Genomic DNA, 19,203 nt, shown 5'->3' with positions numbered 1-19,203 from the left:
TATAATTAAAGAAAACAGAGATCAAACACCTCATTATCCAAAATAATTTTTAAAAGTTCATGATTAGGGTAGGATTATAGTTCATATTACATATTTAATTTTAAACATGACTGTTGCTCTTATGTAGGGAAAACACTGCATCAGAAACACACTATGAAAATAATGAAGTTTTATGAGGTTCTGAAATCATTCAATTCTTCTGCATTGTATTAAATATGGAAAATGAAAAGTCATCTGCTTCATTTTATATAAAAAGATCTGCCATGTAGATAATGTTCAAATAAAGAATTCAATGTATAAGAGGGGTGCTTTGGTTGAAAGCAAATCGTTTAATGCAAGTTTTTTTAACATGGCTCATCTTCCTCTGTAATTATCAGAAAACGTATGTGACTTACAGGCCCAACTTCCTTAAGGTAGATACACATCTCAAAATTTGGATTTACAAATAGCTAGATTATCTTTACTATTGTAATGATAATATTAATTAAGAGCTACTAAGTGATGATACACATATACAAAGCAAATTAATAATCAAAACTTAGACATTGTACATGGTAACAAAATACTGTATTAACAAAGTAAATGATTCTGGGCTTCCCTGGTGGCGCAGTGGTTAAGAATCTGCCTGCTAATGCAGGGGACACGGGTTCAGGCCCTGCTCCGGGAAGATCCCACATGCTGCGGAGCAACTAAGCCCGTGTGCCACAACTACTGAGCCTGCATGCTAGAGTCCACGAGCCACAACTACTGAGCCTGAGTGCCACAACTACTGAAGCCTGCTCGCCTAGAGCCCGTGCTCTGCAACAAGAGAAGCCACCCAATGAGAAGCCCGCGCACCGCAATGAAGAGTAGTCCCCGCCCGCCGCAACTAGAGAAAAGCCCACGCACAGCAACAAAGACCGAACGCAGCCAAAAATAAAAAAATAAATTTTTTAAAAAATTAAAAAAAAAGTAAATGATTCAGTAAGCTAACCAGTATTTCATCTTTATAATGTTAAATAATTGGCTTCACTAAATTAACTTTTTAAAAGTAAACCAAAACTAATAAAGTCTCTTGGAGAAATAAACACATATGCCCACAAAAAACTTGTGCATGTTCATAGCAGCATTATTTATAGTAGCCCAAAAGTAGAAACAACCCAAATGTCTGTCAACTGATAAATGGATAAATAAAATGTGGTATATCCATACACTGAAATATCTGTTGGAAATATAAAGGAATGAAGAACTGATGCATGCTATAACGTGGATAAACATTGGAAACATGCCAAATGAAAGAAGCCAAACACAAAAGGCCACATTTTATATGATTCCATTTATATGAAATGTCCAGGACAGGCAAATCTGAAGCGAAAGAAGCAGATCAGCAGTTGCCTAGGGCTGGGAAGGGGGAGAGAGAGTGTGTGTGTGTGTGTGTGTGTGTGTGTGTGTGTGTGTGTGTCTCTGTATATATAGGGATGGGGGCTGGGAAGGGGGCGTGTGTGTGTTTGTGTATATAGGGATGGGAGGGGTAAGGGAGGGTAACTGCTAAAGGGTACAGGGTTTTTTTGGAGCTACGAAAATGTTCTAAAATTGATTATAGTGATATTTGCAGAACTCTGTGAATGTAATCATTGAATTGTACAATTTAACTGGGTGAATTGTATGGTATGTAAATTATATATCAATAAAGCCATTACCAAAAAATAAAAAAAGGCTCTTGGGTAATGTAGAATTGTTTTAAAGTAGTCTCAGTCAGTATTTCTAATTTATTCTCAGCTCAAGCAAAGGTTAAGAAAACACTGGTCACTCTGGGCCAAGATCTGGTGATGAAATAATCTGCAATTCTTACAAAATTAATGTCAAAGATGGCAGCTGGTCTCCCTTAGGTATGTGCTACAAAATAACTTAATTATATTGTAACTATTTCCCTGCTAGAAAAATTACACAGCTAATTAAATTTCAAGAAATGATACTTAAGAAAAAACATATTTCATAATCTCTCTGAACTTTTTTTTTTTTAAGAAGATGTTGGGGGTAGGAGTTTATTAATTAATTTATTTATTTTTGGCTGTGTTGGGTCTTCGTTTCTGTGCAAGAGCTTTCTCTAGTTGTGGTGAGCGGGGGCCACTCTTCACCGCGGTGTGCGGGCCTCTCACTATCACGGCCTCTCCTGTTGCGGAGCACAGGCTCCAGACACACAGGCTCAGTAGTTGTGGCTCATGGGCCTAGTTGCTCCGCGGCATGTGGGATCCTCCCAGGCCAGGGCTCGAACCCATGTCCCCTGCATTAGCAGGCAGATTCTCAACCACTGTGCCACCAGGGAAGCCCTCTCTGAACTTTTAAGGTGATGAAATACATTATTCTATTCCATGGACTAGTATTTATAAATAATTTTTTATTTGGGGGTTAAATTTAAAATTAATTGCATTTGAATGTTCTTCAGAGGATATTTAAAGCTAAAAAAATTGTTTTCATAATCTACAGACATAGATACGTATTTATGTAGTTGCATGTACTTAATCATAATAAATGGATACACAAAATACCAAACACTATTGTAAAAGTTTTTCTGTGCTCTTTAAGACCTTTAATCTCACTGTTAAGTAAAAGAAATTTAGGTAAGAAACAACTAAATGAGAAGTATTTCCATCGACACTTGCGATCTTCCCCAGGAAAGAGAGAAAATACTTGAATGTTACTTTAGCTCACACTACATTTAGAGAAACACAAATGAAATTTTACTTGCCTTAGCGGAAGAGGTGAAGAAACAGGCTGACTGAGAATCAGATTATCATGTGGTGATAACTGAAAATAGATTTAAAACAAAATATTTGAAATATAAAGATGAACTTTAAAACACCACCTTCCAGAAAAAACCATATATATATAGACGATGCCCATAAAGTTTCAATATCCCCATTCACCAGTATAGGAACCATCTATATCACTAAGATCCTGAAAAATATGTCCTGATGACTGACCTCTTCTAACTACTAACTCTTCTTACTCTGAATCCTATCTCTTTTCTTCTGTTTCTCAACATTTCCCTGATGCCATTTAACAAATCTGTATCGAAAGACTAAATTATTCATTTAATACAGTAAAACCAGAGTTAGCAAACCTATGGCCTCAAGGCAAATCCACAGGCCACCTGCTTTTATAAATAAAGTCCTATTAAAACTAAGCCATGCACATTTGTTTACGTGTTACCTATAGGTGCTTTTGTGCAATGAAAGCAGAGCTGCGTAGTTTCCAGAGAGACAGTATGGCCTTTACTGTAAAGACTGAAACACTGTTTCGGCCTCAACATAAAAAACCTGCCAACTTCTGCTATAAAACATCTTTTATGTGTATTCAAACTGAGTGTGCTATATGTATTCTGGCACCAAATAACAAGAAGTAACCTGGGATGATATGTAGATATGCAGACTACTTATAAAGCTTATCAAAATGATATTTTTCTAGACATTTAATCTGTATCAATATATTAATGCAATTAATTTAATCTACATTTAAAATTTTATGCAGATCTATACAAATTTGCAAATATCTATTTATAAATGATTTCTAATTTTGAATGATACTCCATTAAGGGCTGTGATAAATACAAGGCACATATAGTGATAATACATGAAATAGTTTCTCAAAATCACTTCAAAAATCCTGATTAAATAGATTCAAAAGACAACTTACATATAAAGAGCATAGACAAAAAAGAAATGTAAACAGAAGACTAAAGATAAAGTCAACAGGGAAAAGAGATGGGGAAAATAATTGATGTTCACTTTAAACTTCCTCCTCTCACAAAGATATGAGCAATTCTTCCTGCAGTATATGAAAGCACACAGCTTTTTCTTTTATCTCTTCTAATACATTTAACTTAGGGAATAAGTGCCAAAGGCACAAATGTTCAAATACCAAGAATAAATTTAGGGAAAGCAGTGCCTTTTTACGTGTTCAAAACATCTACTGCTGTCTACTTCTTTAACTCTGCAATGCTTTATCTAAGAGGAAACATTAGATGTCTGTCTGGGAGGCAGTTAATGAAACCATAAGGGTCCAAACTCCAACGTAAAACAGTATCTGGTTCTCTTTTGATTTCATTTGATTTTTTTACCCATATAAAATTGTTATTCTTATGGTACATTTTGACAGAGTCAATAATTATTTAACTAAACACTTATATCATGAAAATCTTACCTGAACTAAAATCCGTGGTCTCTGAGGAGATGGAAAAGGAACTTTATGCATAAAATGAGAAATATGCCTTAAAAACAAACAAACAAACACCTGATTGATTCCAAAGTGAATACCATATGCTAATAAAGGTCAACATGTCACCACAAGTCCAGGTTGAGTCAAAAGCTCTGTGTACCTATAATTTCGAAATCTCTGCTACTACAAAAGCAAGTGAACAAACAACAACCAAAAATCATTTGTCCCAGGAAAGTTGCTTCTATCTAAACCCACCCACAAACTTTTCATATTAATACTTTCTCACATTCAATAATGTTTGTGCTATTAATGTCTGAAAAGCCACTGTAACTTCTCCCTCTCCCTAAGAAGATAACAAACAATGTATCAGAGATGTGGACATTACCAAACAGAAAACAAAGTGTGATCCATGAATACCTAAAGATCCCCAAGACCCATTCAGGGAGAATCTGCAAGGTCAAAGCTACTTTTTAAAGACACCATTTGCCATTTCCACTGTGTTGATATTTGCACTGATGGTGCAAAAGCCATTGCGGATAAAACTGCTGCCCCTTACTATGAATCAAGGGAGTGGCACTGAACTGTAGCTGTTGTATTCAGTTTCACTTAAGAATGTCTTGGATGAAGCAGTAAATACTATTAATTTTATTAAATTTTGACTCTGCAGTGTATACTTATAAATAATCTGTGTGATGAAAGGGGAAGAATGCATAAAGCACTTCTGCTGCATACAGGAGTATGATGTTTGTCTTGAGGAAGAGCACTTGTGTGACCGAGTTATGAGTGAATTAGCTGTTTTTGTTTTGCTGTGTTCCCACAGAATGCCATTTTTCCTTGAAAGAACAAAAGACATATTAACGTTATCCAATGTGGGTATTCAGTAGATATTTTCTACATTAAAATGAACAAAGTGAGGCTACTGCTTCAAGAAAAATAACTTACAGTACTTGTTGCCAATAATTAAATTCAAGCTTTCCAATAAAAAGAAATGTAGTACTGTCACATGCTACAGTATGGATGAACCTTGGAAACATTACGAAAAGATGAAAGGATCCAGTCAAAGAAGACCACGTAAGTTGCTTAGAGCTGAGTGGATGAGCGGGGAATGGGGCAGGACACCTAATGGGTATGGGGTTTCTTTTAGGGGATGAAAATGTTCTAAAATTAGATTTTGGTAATGGCTGTACACCCTGTGAATGCATGTTTTAAAAAAACATTGAATTGTATACTAATTTAAATGGGTAAACTGTGTGATATGTGAATTATATTTCAATAAAGCTGTTTTTAAAAAGCCAAGGGAGAAATCAAAATGGAATACTAAAACCTTTTTCTCAGTTAACCCCAAAGGAGGAACAAACAAACAAATAAGTAAATAAATTCAAGCTTTCAAGTGAAAATTAGAATCTTGCTACCATAAACTTGACAATTTCTCAATACTCAAAAAGTTTTCTGATGTAGGTGGTTATATTCACAAATCTGATTTTTAAATTTTGATAGCGAGATGTATCTATGTTAACTCAGTGAACCAGTATCTTCCAAATGACGAATGTATGATGCTACAAAATCACACATGTATAAAAGTTCCACTCAAAGAGATAAACCAATAGATTTTACTGTAACAGAGAAAGTTCATCACTAAAGTTTCAGATTCCACATTGACAGTAGCCTATAACAAACTATACTTGTCAAGTTTTGGTGCACTGTCAAAAAAGAAAATCCACAATTTTCTGAAAAGACTATTCAAATGCCCTCCCTTTTCCACATACATATTTGTGTGAGGCCATGTTTTTTTCATTACGTCAACCAAAACAACATATTGCAACAGACTGAAAGCACAAGCATATATGAGAACCTAGCTATGGGACTTCCCTGGCAGTCCAGTGGTTAAGACTCCGTGCTCCCAATACAGGGGGCATGGGTTCCATGCCTGGTTGGGGAACTAAGATCCCACATGCCGCATGGCCAAAAAAAAATTAAAATAAGATAAAATGAGAACCTAGTTATGTTCAATTAAGCCAGACATTAGGATTTGCAAAAAATGTAAAACAATGCCTCTTCTTCCTAATTTTTTTGTTTTAGGAAATGGTTATTAAAAAAAAAGATATTTATGATAACATGTAATGGGTTTATCATTTTTTAAAATAAATTAATAAATATTTTTGAAGTTCTCTGTTTTAATTTCTAATGTAGTAAATATTAATAGATATAACACATTAAAAAAAGCTCTTTGGGGGAGAGTCTTCATTTTTAAGAGTATAAAGTGGTCCTGAGATCAAAAAATTTGAGAACTGGTGGATTAGAATACTGAGATGCAGGCAGAAAACTGCAAGGAAAAATTATAAAGTAATATTTTACATTGAATGTTCTTATAATAATTCTATCACTTTCAACTGTCATTAGAATCACAGAATTCTGCCTAAGAACACAAAAGAGCTTAAGTGACAGATGATATAAAATAAACAATAGTCAAATAACAGTGGTGATGTTTAGATCTCATTTGTGTCAAACCTTACTACATTAAAGATTATTCAGTTTTAGTGATCTTAAAGTAAATCACAAAAATTTTAAAAAGAATAAAAAATACATTTATCTAATGTTTCCTTTAAATTCATATCTAAAAATACTAAGGAATATTTTAAAGGTCCATATAAACCCAAATTACATGTAAAATAAGAATTAACAAAACCTGTAAAAAACCCCGCTAATTAGGATCTCCAAACTTCACAAGAGTATCAAAAAGATGAAACATTTATTTCATTTTGTTAGAGATAAAATTATCTAAAATAACAAAACTGTAGGTATAATAGAGAACTGAATCAACCAAACTTTTTTTCTCTTGAAAAATCTAGCTTCCAAATAAAATTTACTCAATTACCAGTACAAATACACCACACATAATGGAAAGAGCTGCCAAATTTTGAACCAAAAAGGCTTCTAACTTACTTCTCAATTGGAAGGACATGAGGCCCAGAGATGGAATAACGATATAGAAAAGTCAGAAACTTCCTGAATGCATCAAAAAAAGGCCAGTGAGAGAGAAGACAGATGCATTTACTAGTGTGAATTGTCTTGGAACTATCAGACTTCTCATCTGCTGATGATGCTAAACCCAAAAGAAATCTCTGTTTTTCTGTGAGATTCTCTTCGGAGTATGGTTCATAAAACTGAATAGCAGCACCATAGACCTGGAAAACAAGTAATATATTTGATAAATATGCCTTATATCATTTATTCCAATCACATCATTAGTTAAATATTTAATGGATGAGCTATATTAGGAGCCATTATGTGCCTATGAGCCAAGCAAGGTGCCAGGTACCAGAAACCCAGTGGTGAAGAGATAACACTCTTGCTTTCTTGAAGTACTACATCGACGACAACAACAACAAAACTACACAGCACAACTCTCATGTCTCATTATTGGGAAAAAAAAGGTGTTTTAATTAAATTGCATTTGTTTTATAAAGAGTAAAAGCAACTGTATCAATATTCTCTACAAGAAAGTTATTGAAAATAATTATTTAATAGAGAGTGGGACAGAATTTTAGATAAGGAAATACAAATTCCAACTTCAGACAATTCACTGAATTTCTCTAGACCTCAATTTCCCAATATATAAAATGAAGATGTTAGACTAGATGATTTCCAAAGTCCATTCCAACAATATAACAGTTTATGATTCTAAATAACACTGCATATTTAATAATGTTTTTAGTATTACTTTAAAGTTTTTACAACACAGAAAATGAAGCAATGAAGGATCATCATTTGATGATGAAAAAAATCTTTCACTATATTCACAAAAAAAGCACTTGGGTATATGGGACAGAATGAAATTCTCTTTTCCTATGTCTCTGGATATATAGTTATTTTAACAAAGTGGAAAAGGTGCGCGTAATAGATTCAATTTAACCAGTTATTTTTTTCTATTGTTCCTGCATATGAAACTTAAGACTTGAAAATGTACAAGAAATTTGCAGATATCATTTGTTAAACATATAGTACCTTTTCAGCTGAGGCTCCAGTTAACACAAATGTAGAAAATACAGGGAGAGGGTATTTGCTATTTGATGGCCAACATTCAATAGTTGCACCCATTGGTAAACAAAATAGGGGAACAGATTCTGGGAGTGAGAATGACTCATAATCTTCTTGAGGGTATCTACAAATTAGACCTATAAAAACAATAATAAATATTAGCTCATCATGTCTTGAATTTAGGCGCTCATAATTTGAATGAGGCTAAAATGCTTTATTATTTAACACTTTTGGAAGACCAAAACATTACATATATGTTCACCAAGTAACTCTGAATACTTTAGTAGGATTCATATAGATTTTAATCCTCAAACTATTCATATTAACTACGTAATATTTATCAAGTTTCATCCACAAAGGCTAGTAAGGTAAACAATAAAGATTATTCTAAAGCAACATACACAAATATAAACACACTCCTAAAAATTCATTTTGTGGTCACACTGCCTTAAAGCATATGAACATACTATTTTTTTTTGAAATGTTCAAATGCATATATCCACTTCACTAGCTTTCAATAACTTTCCCTTAGGGTTTTTTTGACACATTAAAATAGATATTCTATAGGACTATATATATAACTTCTAGGACAAATACAAGAAAAATACACAAAAAAATAGAAGTCACATATTTACAATGTCTTTAAAATAGTATCAGCTTAACCCCAGCTTCTGAATAATCCCAGATTACATGAAAATAGAGTTTCAAGTGCCCATATTATTTCATGTTAAATAGACTAGTCTAGAGAGTAGTCCAGGTATCTTCTACCTAACAAACCCTCAGAGAAGACTCTTGTCCTGGATTTTGTGGGACTAGAAACAGAAAATAGGTTCCCTGACCTTGAACCCTTAAAGTCAAGTGGAAACCATCACCAGACATGATGTTAAATACAAAATGATAAACTAAGAATATGAGTAGTTGGTCTGCTACACTAATATCTGTTTGACTTTGGACAAATCATGTACCTATAGGTCTCTGGTTTTCTCAACTATAAAGTGAGATGAACTAGATATAGAGGTCCAAGGCAGTTCTAAAATTCTCTAATTATATGCTAGCCAGCCAGTTAATCCCATGAGGATTTACGGTTAACTCTCCATTACTTTCTCAAGTCATGAAGTAACGGTATAGCCTTTAAGTAACTATAGAAATAGCGATGAACTATGGACCCCAGAAAATCACAGGTAGAAGAAGTTAGGAGTCTAGGACACTAACTTTAAAAATTTATTTTTTAAAAGGTTGAATCTGCACTCTTGTACATAATTTGATATTTTGAGGTTTCTGGCAATTCAACTATGTATTATAAAATTACAAGTTAGTTTATAATATTTCAGATTATTTTCAAATATAATTACATATGAACTATAGATTTGATTAAATTTAATATAAATATTAAGGAAACATTAATTTAAAAGGACAATAAATACTCTTCCACATTTTCTACTGATTTAAAAACTTAAAGAGAACGATATCTACTTATTAGTTATTTACTTAAACCTAATATTTTAAAAACCTTGCCTTCTTTTAAAATTAATATTCCATTAAGCAGCCAATAAAGTATGGATGAAGACAAAACAATCAAAAGACATGGGTTATAGTCCCAGTCCTGACACTAACACATCGTAAGACAGATTTTGTTTTTTTTCTTTAATCTTATTGGCCCCATAATACATTTATAAAGTATTCCATGAAAAATTATACTTACCAGCTTTATAAGATATAGTGTTAGTCTTTGCCACCGATTTTTTATAACATAAGTACACTGCTGATCCCCACTGAATTAAAAAAAAAAGGAAATATCATTAAATTGTAAAAGGTAGTAACTTAATAAAATGGAATCTCTTTGATCTCTCCGGTATGTATTTCCTAAGATGTAGTGACAGATTTCTTTCTATTTTCACTTGGTTATTTTGTCAGCATTTTATTGGAGTTATTGCCTAATTTTCTTTCAGAAGTAAAATGTAACATATTTTCCCCTTGCGATAGCAATAACATGAGGATAACGACCCTTTAAAACAAAACTAAACCATAAAAAATTTAGATTTTATTCTAAGCCCAAACTCTGGGCAGAAATGATAAAAAGAAATACCTACTCGTGTATGTAGACCTTTCTTTTGATTCCACAACACCTTTCAGATATTGCCAGATTTTTCTCCAGTTCTTTATACCAAAACTCAAGAGTTGTAATTTGCCATATCCATTTCCTCATTTTTTTTTTTTGCGGTATGTGGGCCTCTCACTGCCGTGGCCTCTCCCATCGCGGAGCACAGGCTCCGGACGCGCAGGCCCAGCGGCCATGGCCCACGGGCCCAGCCGCTCCGCGGCACGCGGGATCCTCCCAGATCAGGGCACGAACCCGTGTCCCCTGCATCGGCAGGCGGACTCCCAACCACTGCGCCACCAGGGAAGCCCTCATTTCCTATTCTTTCATGAATCCATTCCAAACCAGGTTTTAATCCCATCATTTTTTTAAAAGAACACTTTAACGACTTTAATGATGCCAAATGTAACAGTTGATTCCCAGTCTTCATCTTTTTCAACCTCTCAGCAGATTTTGATACCACTAACGACTCCCTTCCTGAAACATTTTCCTGTCTTGGCTTTTGAGGCATCACACTCTCCTGGGTCCCTCGCCACCAAATCTCTGGCCAGTCCTCAGTCTCCCCTGTAGCATCCCCTCTCTTTTCCTGATCATTAAATGTGATATTTTCTTTACTTTCTCTAAATGATCTCATCTATTTAGTACCGCGCCTTTAAATAACAGCTACTCTTCAAAGAGTCTCAAATTCCTAGTCCCAGCTACCAATGAGATGAAGAAGACTATGGGTAAAGCAGATCTGGGGGCAAAGAAAAGGAGTTTTAGACATCTTAAGTTTGAAACATCTATTAGACATCCAAGCATAGAGTCAAATGGAGGTAAGGTGAGAAGTCTGAAACGGATATGTAACTTAGGAGATGTCACCACTTGACATGAGGTGGTGACATACATTCACAGAGCACATTTCCTCACCTCCTTCAGGCCTCAACTCAAATGTCACTTTATTAGACAGCCTTCCTTTCATCACCTTACATACAATAACAAGTCTCCCTCTACCCTCCCCAGTCCTTCCTACTGCCCCTATCTGTTTGTTTTTTTTTTTTTTTTCTTTTTTCCATGCATAGATAGCACTTACCACCACTGGGCATATTGTATATTCTCTAATTTATTATCTGCCTTCCACCACTAGAACATAAGCTCCATGATGGTAAGGGCTTTGTTTTGTCCACTGCTGTATCTAGCACCCAAAACAGTGCCTATTATGTAGAAATACTTAATAAATACTTGTTAAAGGAATGAATGTGAGGGGATGTGTTTGTGCATACATGATGGAGAGTGCCTGCATGGACCAGTACATGAGGACAGATACTTAGCACTGAGAACAAATATATAAAGAAAATACACTTATTTTAAGAAATACATTTTTTAAATTTTAAGAGATTACCATAACAAACACCCATTTACTCACCCCCTAGTTTTAACAAATGTTAACAATGACCTTATTTGCTTCCGATATTTTAATTTATAAAGAAATAAAAAAATTACAGATTTAACTAAAACCTCATCTTCCATCCCTTTCTGTCCTCTAGAGATTGAGGCATCACCTTCCATCCCTTTCTGTCCTCTAACTACTAGCCTGAAGCTAGCGCATTTCATTCACACGCATTTTAAAAATTTCTACTACGTAAATATACACATCTTTAAGTACGTAAAGATGTTTTGTATGCTTTATGACTTTAATAAATGGTGATGCGCTGAATATACTCCTTTATGGCTTGCTTTCTCACTCATCAAAATGATTTTGAGAATTAGTTACGTTGATACAGATCTACTTGCTTCATCTGAACCGCTGGATAGTATTCCATTAATGAAAGAAACAGTTTCTTTTATCCATTCCCCTACTGAGGGACATTTAGGTTGTTTCCTTTTGGGGGGACTATTATGAACAATGATACAATAAGTTGGCTCATCATCTAGAAATTTTGCACTTTCTCAAACATTTTTAATATGTCCCCAGCAGATTAGTATGTTAAATCCTAACTTATTTAGGACATTAAGTTATGCTCATTGCTCTGTTGGGATTTTATTTTTTAATAAACATTTCAATATTTTTGCATCAAAAGAATGGATGTATAAAATTCAAGTGGATATTATGAATGTAGGCAAACTGGACTTTTAGTTTATCGGGTGGGTAAAAAATTCATAAAGGGTCCTGTATTGCAATCTCAACTCCAGTTCCCAATAAGCCAAATTTGTAAAGATAACAAAATAACCTTCAATAACTTTTGTGATGATAAAAAAGGAACTATATATGACCATGTGGATACGGTAGAAACCGAAAGGAATATCCTAAAATAAAAAATAAAGACTTAAAGTAAAAGTTAGAAGGGCCCTGGAAGAAAAGAGCCAAGGATACAAGAAGCTTCTTCTAAATTTCTTCTTATACAAAGGTTCAGCAAAACAGAAAGTAGGAAGAGCCATTGTTCTTAAAATACTTTAAACATTTAACCCATAAAATATCTGCACTGTGGTTTGTCATGGCAAAAACCTTTCTTCTGGAATTACGTGCATGATTTAACTACTTGGTTTGTTAATAACTCCACTTTTCTAAATCAACTTGCTAAATCAAACACTGACATTCCCGAAAAGTTGTAAAACAAGAGCCACTTGTAGAGAATATTAAAAAAATACTCTCAATGAGCTAAAAACTGAGGAGAAAGTCCCAAATTAGCCAAAAATTTGCTGTGCAAATCAAAGCACCTGGACTAAATATCCTTAACTACACATTTTTGCAGTTTTGGACCACATGACACTCTTAAGTTCTCTTCCAGCTCTAAAATATTCCTGTTCTATTCTAAATCAATCAAAGTCCAAATCACTTAAGGCTTATGGTTCAAAGGTTAAAAAACTAGTAATTCTTGAAACTTTTTGCCACAAGCTTTTATTTTTAAAAATATATTTATTATTTTTTAATTTTGTCTGCATCGGGTCTTGGTTGCTGCGCGCGGGCTTTCTCTAGTTGCTGCGAGCAGGGGCTACTCTTTGTTGTGGTGCTCCGGCTTCTCATTGTGGTGGCTAATCTTGTTGCGGAGCACAAGTTCTAGGTGCATGGGCTCAGCAGCTGTGGCTTGCGGGCTCTACAGCGCAGGCGCAGTAGTTGTGGCCCACGGGCTTAGTTGCTCTGCAGCCTGTGGGATCTTCCAGACTAGGGCTCGAACCCACGTCCCCTGAGTTGGCAGGTGGATTCTTGACCACTGCACCACCAGGGAAGGCCCCTTGCCTTTTTTTTTTTTAACATCTTTATTGGAGTATAATTGCTTTACAATGGTGTGTTAGTTTCTGCTTTATAACAAAGTGAATCAGTTATACATATACATATATCCCCATATCTCTTCCCTCTTGCGTCTCCCTCCCTCTCACCCCTCTAGGTGGTCACAAAGAACCGAGCTGATCTCCCTGTGCTATGCGGCTGCTTCCCACTAGCTATCTATTTTACATTTGGTAGTGTATGTATGTCCATGCCATTTTTTGATGATGGCCATTCTGACTGGTGTGAGATGATATCACATTGTAGTTCTGATTTGCATTTCTCTAATGATTAATGATTTTGAGCATTCTTTCATGTCTTTGTTGGTAATCTGTATATGTTCTCTGGTGAAATGTCTATTTAGGTCTTCTGCCCATTTTTGGATTGGGTTGTTTGTTTTCTTGATATCGAGCTGCGTGAGCTGCTTATAAGTTTTGGAGATTAATCCTTTGTCAGGTGCTTCATTTGCAAATATTTTCTCCCATTCTGAGGGTTGTCTTTTGGTCTTGTTTATGCTTTCCTTTGCTGTGCAAAAGTTTTTAAGTTTCATTAGGTCCCATTTGTTTATTTTCGTTTTTATTTCCATTACTCTAGGAGGCGCATCAAAAAAGATCTTGCTGTGATTTATGTCATGGAGTGTTGTGCCTATGTTTTCCTCTAAGAGTTTGATAGTGTCTGCCCTTACATTTAGGTCTTTAATCCATTTTGAGTTTATTTTTGTGTATGGTGTAAGGGAGTGTTCTAATTTCATTCTTTTACATGTAGCTGTCTAGTTCTCCCAGCACCACTTATTGAAGAGGCTGTCTTTTCTCCACTGTATATTCTTGCCTCCTTTATCAAAGATAAGGTGACCATATGTGTGTGGGTTTATCTCTGGGATTTCTAACCTGTTCCACTGATCTATATTTGTTTTTGTGCCAGTAACATACTGTCTTGATTACTGTAGCTTTGTAGTATAGTCTGAAGTAAGGGAGCCTGATTCCTCCAGCTCCGTTTTTCGTTCTCAAGATTGCTTTGGCTATTCGGCGCCACCAGGGAAGCCTTGTAGTATCCTTCTTTGTCTCTTGTGATAGTCTTTGTTTTAAAGTCTATTTTGTCTGATATGAGAATTGCTAATCAAGTCCAGGAAGCACAGAGAGTCCCATACAGGATAAATCCAAGGAGAGACACACCAAGACATGTATTAATCAAACTATCAAAAATTAAACACAAAGAAAAAATATTAAAAGCAGCAAGGGAAAAACAACAAATAACATTTCTTTCTTTTTTCTTTTGTGTCTCAAACAAATTGTGAAATTTTTTGTTCTAGTTCTGTGAAAAATGTCAGTGGTAGTTTGATAGGGATTGCATTGTAACTGTAGATTGCTTTGGGCAGTAGAGTCATTTTCACTATGTTGATTCTTCCAATCCAAGAACATGGTATATCTCTCCATCTGTTGGTATCATCTTTAATTTCTTTCATCAGTGTCTTATAATGTTCTGCATACAGGTCTTTTGTCTCCTTAGGTAGGTTTATTCCTAGATATTTTATTCCTAGATTTATTTTATTTTATTTATTTATTTTTTATTTATTTATTTTATTCCTAGATTTATTTTATTTATTCCTAGATATTTTATTCATTTTGTTGCAATGGTAAATGGGAGTGTTTCCTTAATTTCTATTTCAGATTTTTCAGCATTAGTGTATAGGAATGCCAGAGATTTCTGTGCATTAATTTTGTATCCTGCTACTTCACCAAATTCATTGATTAGCTCTAGTAGTTGTCTGGTGGCATCTTTAGGATTCTCTATGTATAGTAACATGTCAACTGCAAAGTGACAGCTTTACTTCTTCTTTTCCAATTTGGATTCCTTTTATTTCTTTTTCTTCTCTGATTGCGGTGGCTAAAACTTCCAAAACTATGTTGAATAATAGTGGTGAGAGTGGGCAACCTTGTCTTGTTCCTGATTGTAGTGGAAACGGTTTCAGTTTTTCACCACTGAGGACGATGTTGGCTGTGGATTTGTCATATATGGCCTTTATTATGTTGAGGTAAGTTCCCTCTATGCCTACTTTCTGCAGGGTTTTTATCATAAATGGGTGTTGAATTTTGTCAAAACCTTTCTCTGCATCTATTGAGATGATCATACGGTTTTTCTCCTTTGATTTGTTAATATGGTGTATCACATTGATTTGTGTATATTGAAGAATCCTTGCATTCCTGGGATAAACCCCACTTGATCACGGTGTATGATCCTTTTAATGTGCTGTTGGATTCTGTTTGCTAGTATTTTGAGGATTTTTGCATCTATATTCATCAGTGATATTGGCCTGTAGGTGTCTTTCTTTGTGACATCTTTGTCTGGTTTTGGTATCAGGGTGATGGTGGCCTAGTAGAGTTTGGGTGTGTTCCTCCCTCTGCTACATTTTGGAAGAGTTTGAGAAGGATAGGTGTTAGCTCTTCTCTAAATGTTTGACAGAATTCACCTGTGAAGCCGTCTGGTCCTGGGCTTTTGTTTGTTGGAAGATTTTTAATCACAGTTTCAATTTCAGTGCTTGTGATTGCTCTGTTCATATTTTCTATTTCTTCCTGGTTCAGTCTTGGAAGGTTATGCATTTCTAAGAATTTGTCCATTTTTTCCAGGTTGTCCATTTTTTTTTAAATAAATTTATTTATTTTAGTTTATTTATCTTTGGCTGCATTGTGTCTTCATTGCCCCACGTGGGCTTTCTGTAGTTGTGGCAAGTAGGGGCTACTCTTCATTGCAGTGCGTGGGCTTCTCATTGCGGTGGCTTCTCTGGTTGCAGAGCATGGGCTCTAGGTGTGCGGGCTTCAGTAGTTGTGGCACATGGGCTCAGTAGTTGTGGCTTGCGGGCTCTAGAGTGCAGGCTCAGTAGTTGTGGCGCACGGGCTTAGTTACTCTGTGGCATGTGGGCTCTTCCCAGACCAGGGATCGAACCTGTGTCCACTGCACTAGCAGGCAGATTCTTAACCACTGCGCCACCAGGGAAGTCCCCAGGTTGTCCATTTTATTGGCATATAGTTGCTTTTAGTAATCTCTCATTATCCTTTGTATTTCTGCAGTGTCAGTTGTTACTTCTCCTTTTTCATTTCTAGTTCTATTGATTTGAGTTTTCTCCCTTTTTTTCTTGATGAGTCTGGCTAATGGTTTATCAATTTTGTTTATCTTCTCAAAGAACCAGCTTTTAGTTTTATTGATCTTCGCTATCATTACCTTCATTTCTTTTTCATTTATTTCTGATCTGATCTTTATGAGTTCTTTCCTTCTGCTAAGTTTGAGGGTTTTTTGTTCTTCTTTCTCTAAGTGTTTTAGGTGTAAGGTTAGGTTGTTTGAGATGTTTCTTGTCTCTTAAGGTAGGATTGTATTGCTATAAACTTCCCTCTTAGAACTGCTTTTGCTGCATTCTATAGGTTTTGGGTCATCATGTTTCCATTGTCATTTGTATCTAGGTATTTTTTGATTTCCTCTTTGATTTCTTCAGTGATCTCTTGGTTATTAACTAGTGTATTGTTCAGCCTCCATGCATTTGTATTTTTTACAGATTTTTTCCTGTAATTGAAATCTAGTCTCATAGTGATGTGGTCGGAAAAGATGCTTGACACGATTTCAATTTTCTTAAATTTACCAAGGCTTGATTTGTGACCCAAGATATGATCTATCCTGGAGAATGTTCCATGAACACTTGAGAAGAAAGTGTATTCTGTTGTTTCTGGATGGAATGTCCTATAAATATCAATTAAGTCCATCTTGTTTAATGTATCATTTAAAGCTTGTGTTTCCTTATTTATTTTCATTTTGGATGATCTGTCCACTGGTGAAAGTAGGGTGTTAAAGTCCCCTACTATGAATGTGTTACTGTCGATTTCCCCTTTTATGGCTGTTAGTATTTGCCTTATGTATTGAGGTGCTCCTACGTTGGGTGCATAAATATTTACAATTGTTATATCTTCTTCTTGGAATGATATGTTGATCATTATGTAGTGTCCTTTTTTTTTTCTTTTGTTTTTGTTTTTATTTGCGGTATGTGGGCCTCTCACTGTTGTGGCCTCTCCTGTTGCGGAGCACAGGCTCCAGACACGCAGGCTCAGCGGCCATGGCTCACGGGCCCAGCCACTCCGCGGCATGTGGGATCTTCCTGGACCGGGGCACGAACCCGTATCCCCTGCATCAGCAGGCGGACTCTCAACCACTGCGCCACCAGGGAAGCCTTGTGGTATCCTTCTTTGTCTCTTGTGAATAGTCTTTGTTTTAAAGTCTATTTTGTCTGATATGAGAATTGCTAATCAAGCCCAGGAAGCACAGAGAGTCCCATACAGGATAAATCCAAGGAGAGACACACCAAGACATGTATTAATCAACGTATCAAAAATTAAACACAAAGAAAAAATATTAAAAGCAGCAAGGGAAAAACAACAAATAACATACAAGGGAATCCCATAGGGTTAACAGCTGATCTTTCAGGAGAAACTCTGCAAGCCAGATGGGAGTGGCAGGACATATTTAAAGTGATGAAGGGGGAAAACCTACAACCAAGATTACTCTACCCAGCAAGGATCTCATTCAGATTTGACGGAGAAACTAAAACCTTTACAGACAAGCAAAAGCTAAGAGAATTCAGCACCACGAAACCAGCTCTACAACAAATGCTAAAGGAAATTCTCTAGGCAGCAAACACAAGAGAAGGAAAATACCTACAAAAACCCAAAACAATTAAGAAAATGGTAATAGGAACATACATATCAATACTTACCTTAAATGTAAATGGATTAAATGCTCCAACCAAAGGACATAGACTGGCTGAATGGATACAAAAACAAGACCCGTATATATGCTGTCTACAAGAGACCCACTTCAGACCTAGGGACACATACAGACTGAAAGTGAGGGGATGGAAAAAGATATTCCATGCTATAAGCTTTTATTTATTTATTTTTTGCGGTACATGGGCTTCTCACTGTTGTGGCCTCACCTGTTGCGGAGCACAGGCTCCGAACGCGCAGGCTCAGCGGCCATGGCTCATGGGCCTAGGCGCTCCACGGCACGTGGGATCTTCCCAGACCGGGGCACGAACCTGTGTACCCTGCATCGGCAGGCAGACTCTCAACCACTGCGCCAACAGGGAAGCCCGCCATAAGCTTTTAATGGGAGGTGAGAAGTGGGGGAAACATTTTTTGAGGCCAAAGCTGTAAACCTGGTACAAAAATCATGTATGAACTTGGGGAAAGACTCAACATGCATTTCCTCATGTCCATTAGACTGTTTTTTGGGTTTGGGTTTTTTGGGTTTTTTTCCTCCTGGTTTTGAAAACTAGTAGATGCTTTCAATCAAGCCACCTAATCTCCCCAAATCAAAAATAAGCTATAATAACTATACCCTTGAGTATTATCCACACATCAATAATTTAAATCTAACCTTTGTCTGATTCTCTATATAAACATTTGGCAGATATGAAAACAAGTTACCTGCATTGCATGTCTATTTTAGTTTTTCTGAACGAGTTAGAAGTCATTGTACGTCTCCTACAGAGATCTAAATTTGCTTTTACTACCTTATAGTCAATGGAAACAAAGATTGTTAAAAGATATAAACCACAACCCATTGCTTAAAATAAGACCCTACAACT

At 35.8% G+C, this 19,203-nt stretch overlaps 1 protein-coding gene across 6 annotated transcripts in view; it reads right to left on the bottom strand.

Moving 5' to 3' along the window:
* Positions 1 to 19,203, bottom strand: part of DENND4A (DENN domain containing 4A) — a 132,855-nt gene that overhangs the window by 61,568 nt on the left and 52,084 nt on the right. For all 6 annotated transcript variants that reach the window (XM_030875216.2, XM_030875218.2, XM_030875217.2 and 3 more), the window contains exons 5-9: positions 9,938 to 10,007; positions 8,203 to 8,372; positions 7,141 to 7,382; positions 4,183 to 4,249; positions 2,729 to 2,787 (exon numbers count right to left, since the gene is read on the bottom strand). In XM_030875216.2, the coding sequence (XP_030731076.1) occupies positions 2,729 to 2,787; positions 4,183 to 4,249; positions 7,141 to 7,382; positions 8,203 to 8,372; positions 9,938 to 10,007 (608 nt within the window). The remainder of the gene's footprint in view (positions 1 to 2,728; positions 2,788 to 4,182; positions 4,250 to 7,140; positions 7,383 to 8,202; positions 8,373 to 9,937; positions 10,008 to 19,203) is intronic.

This window comes from Globicephala melas, chromosome 2, assembly GCF_963455315.2.
Source record: "Globicephala melas chromosome 2, mGloMel1.2, whole genome shotgun sequence".
In the NCBI taxonomy this organism is placed as follows: domain Eukaryota; kingdom Metazoa; phylum Chordata; class Mammalia; order Artiodactyla; family Delphinidae; genus Globicephala; species Globicephala melas.
Note: the sequence above shows the minus strand (reverse complement) of the source record. Positions and strands in the feature narration are given on the sequence as shown.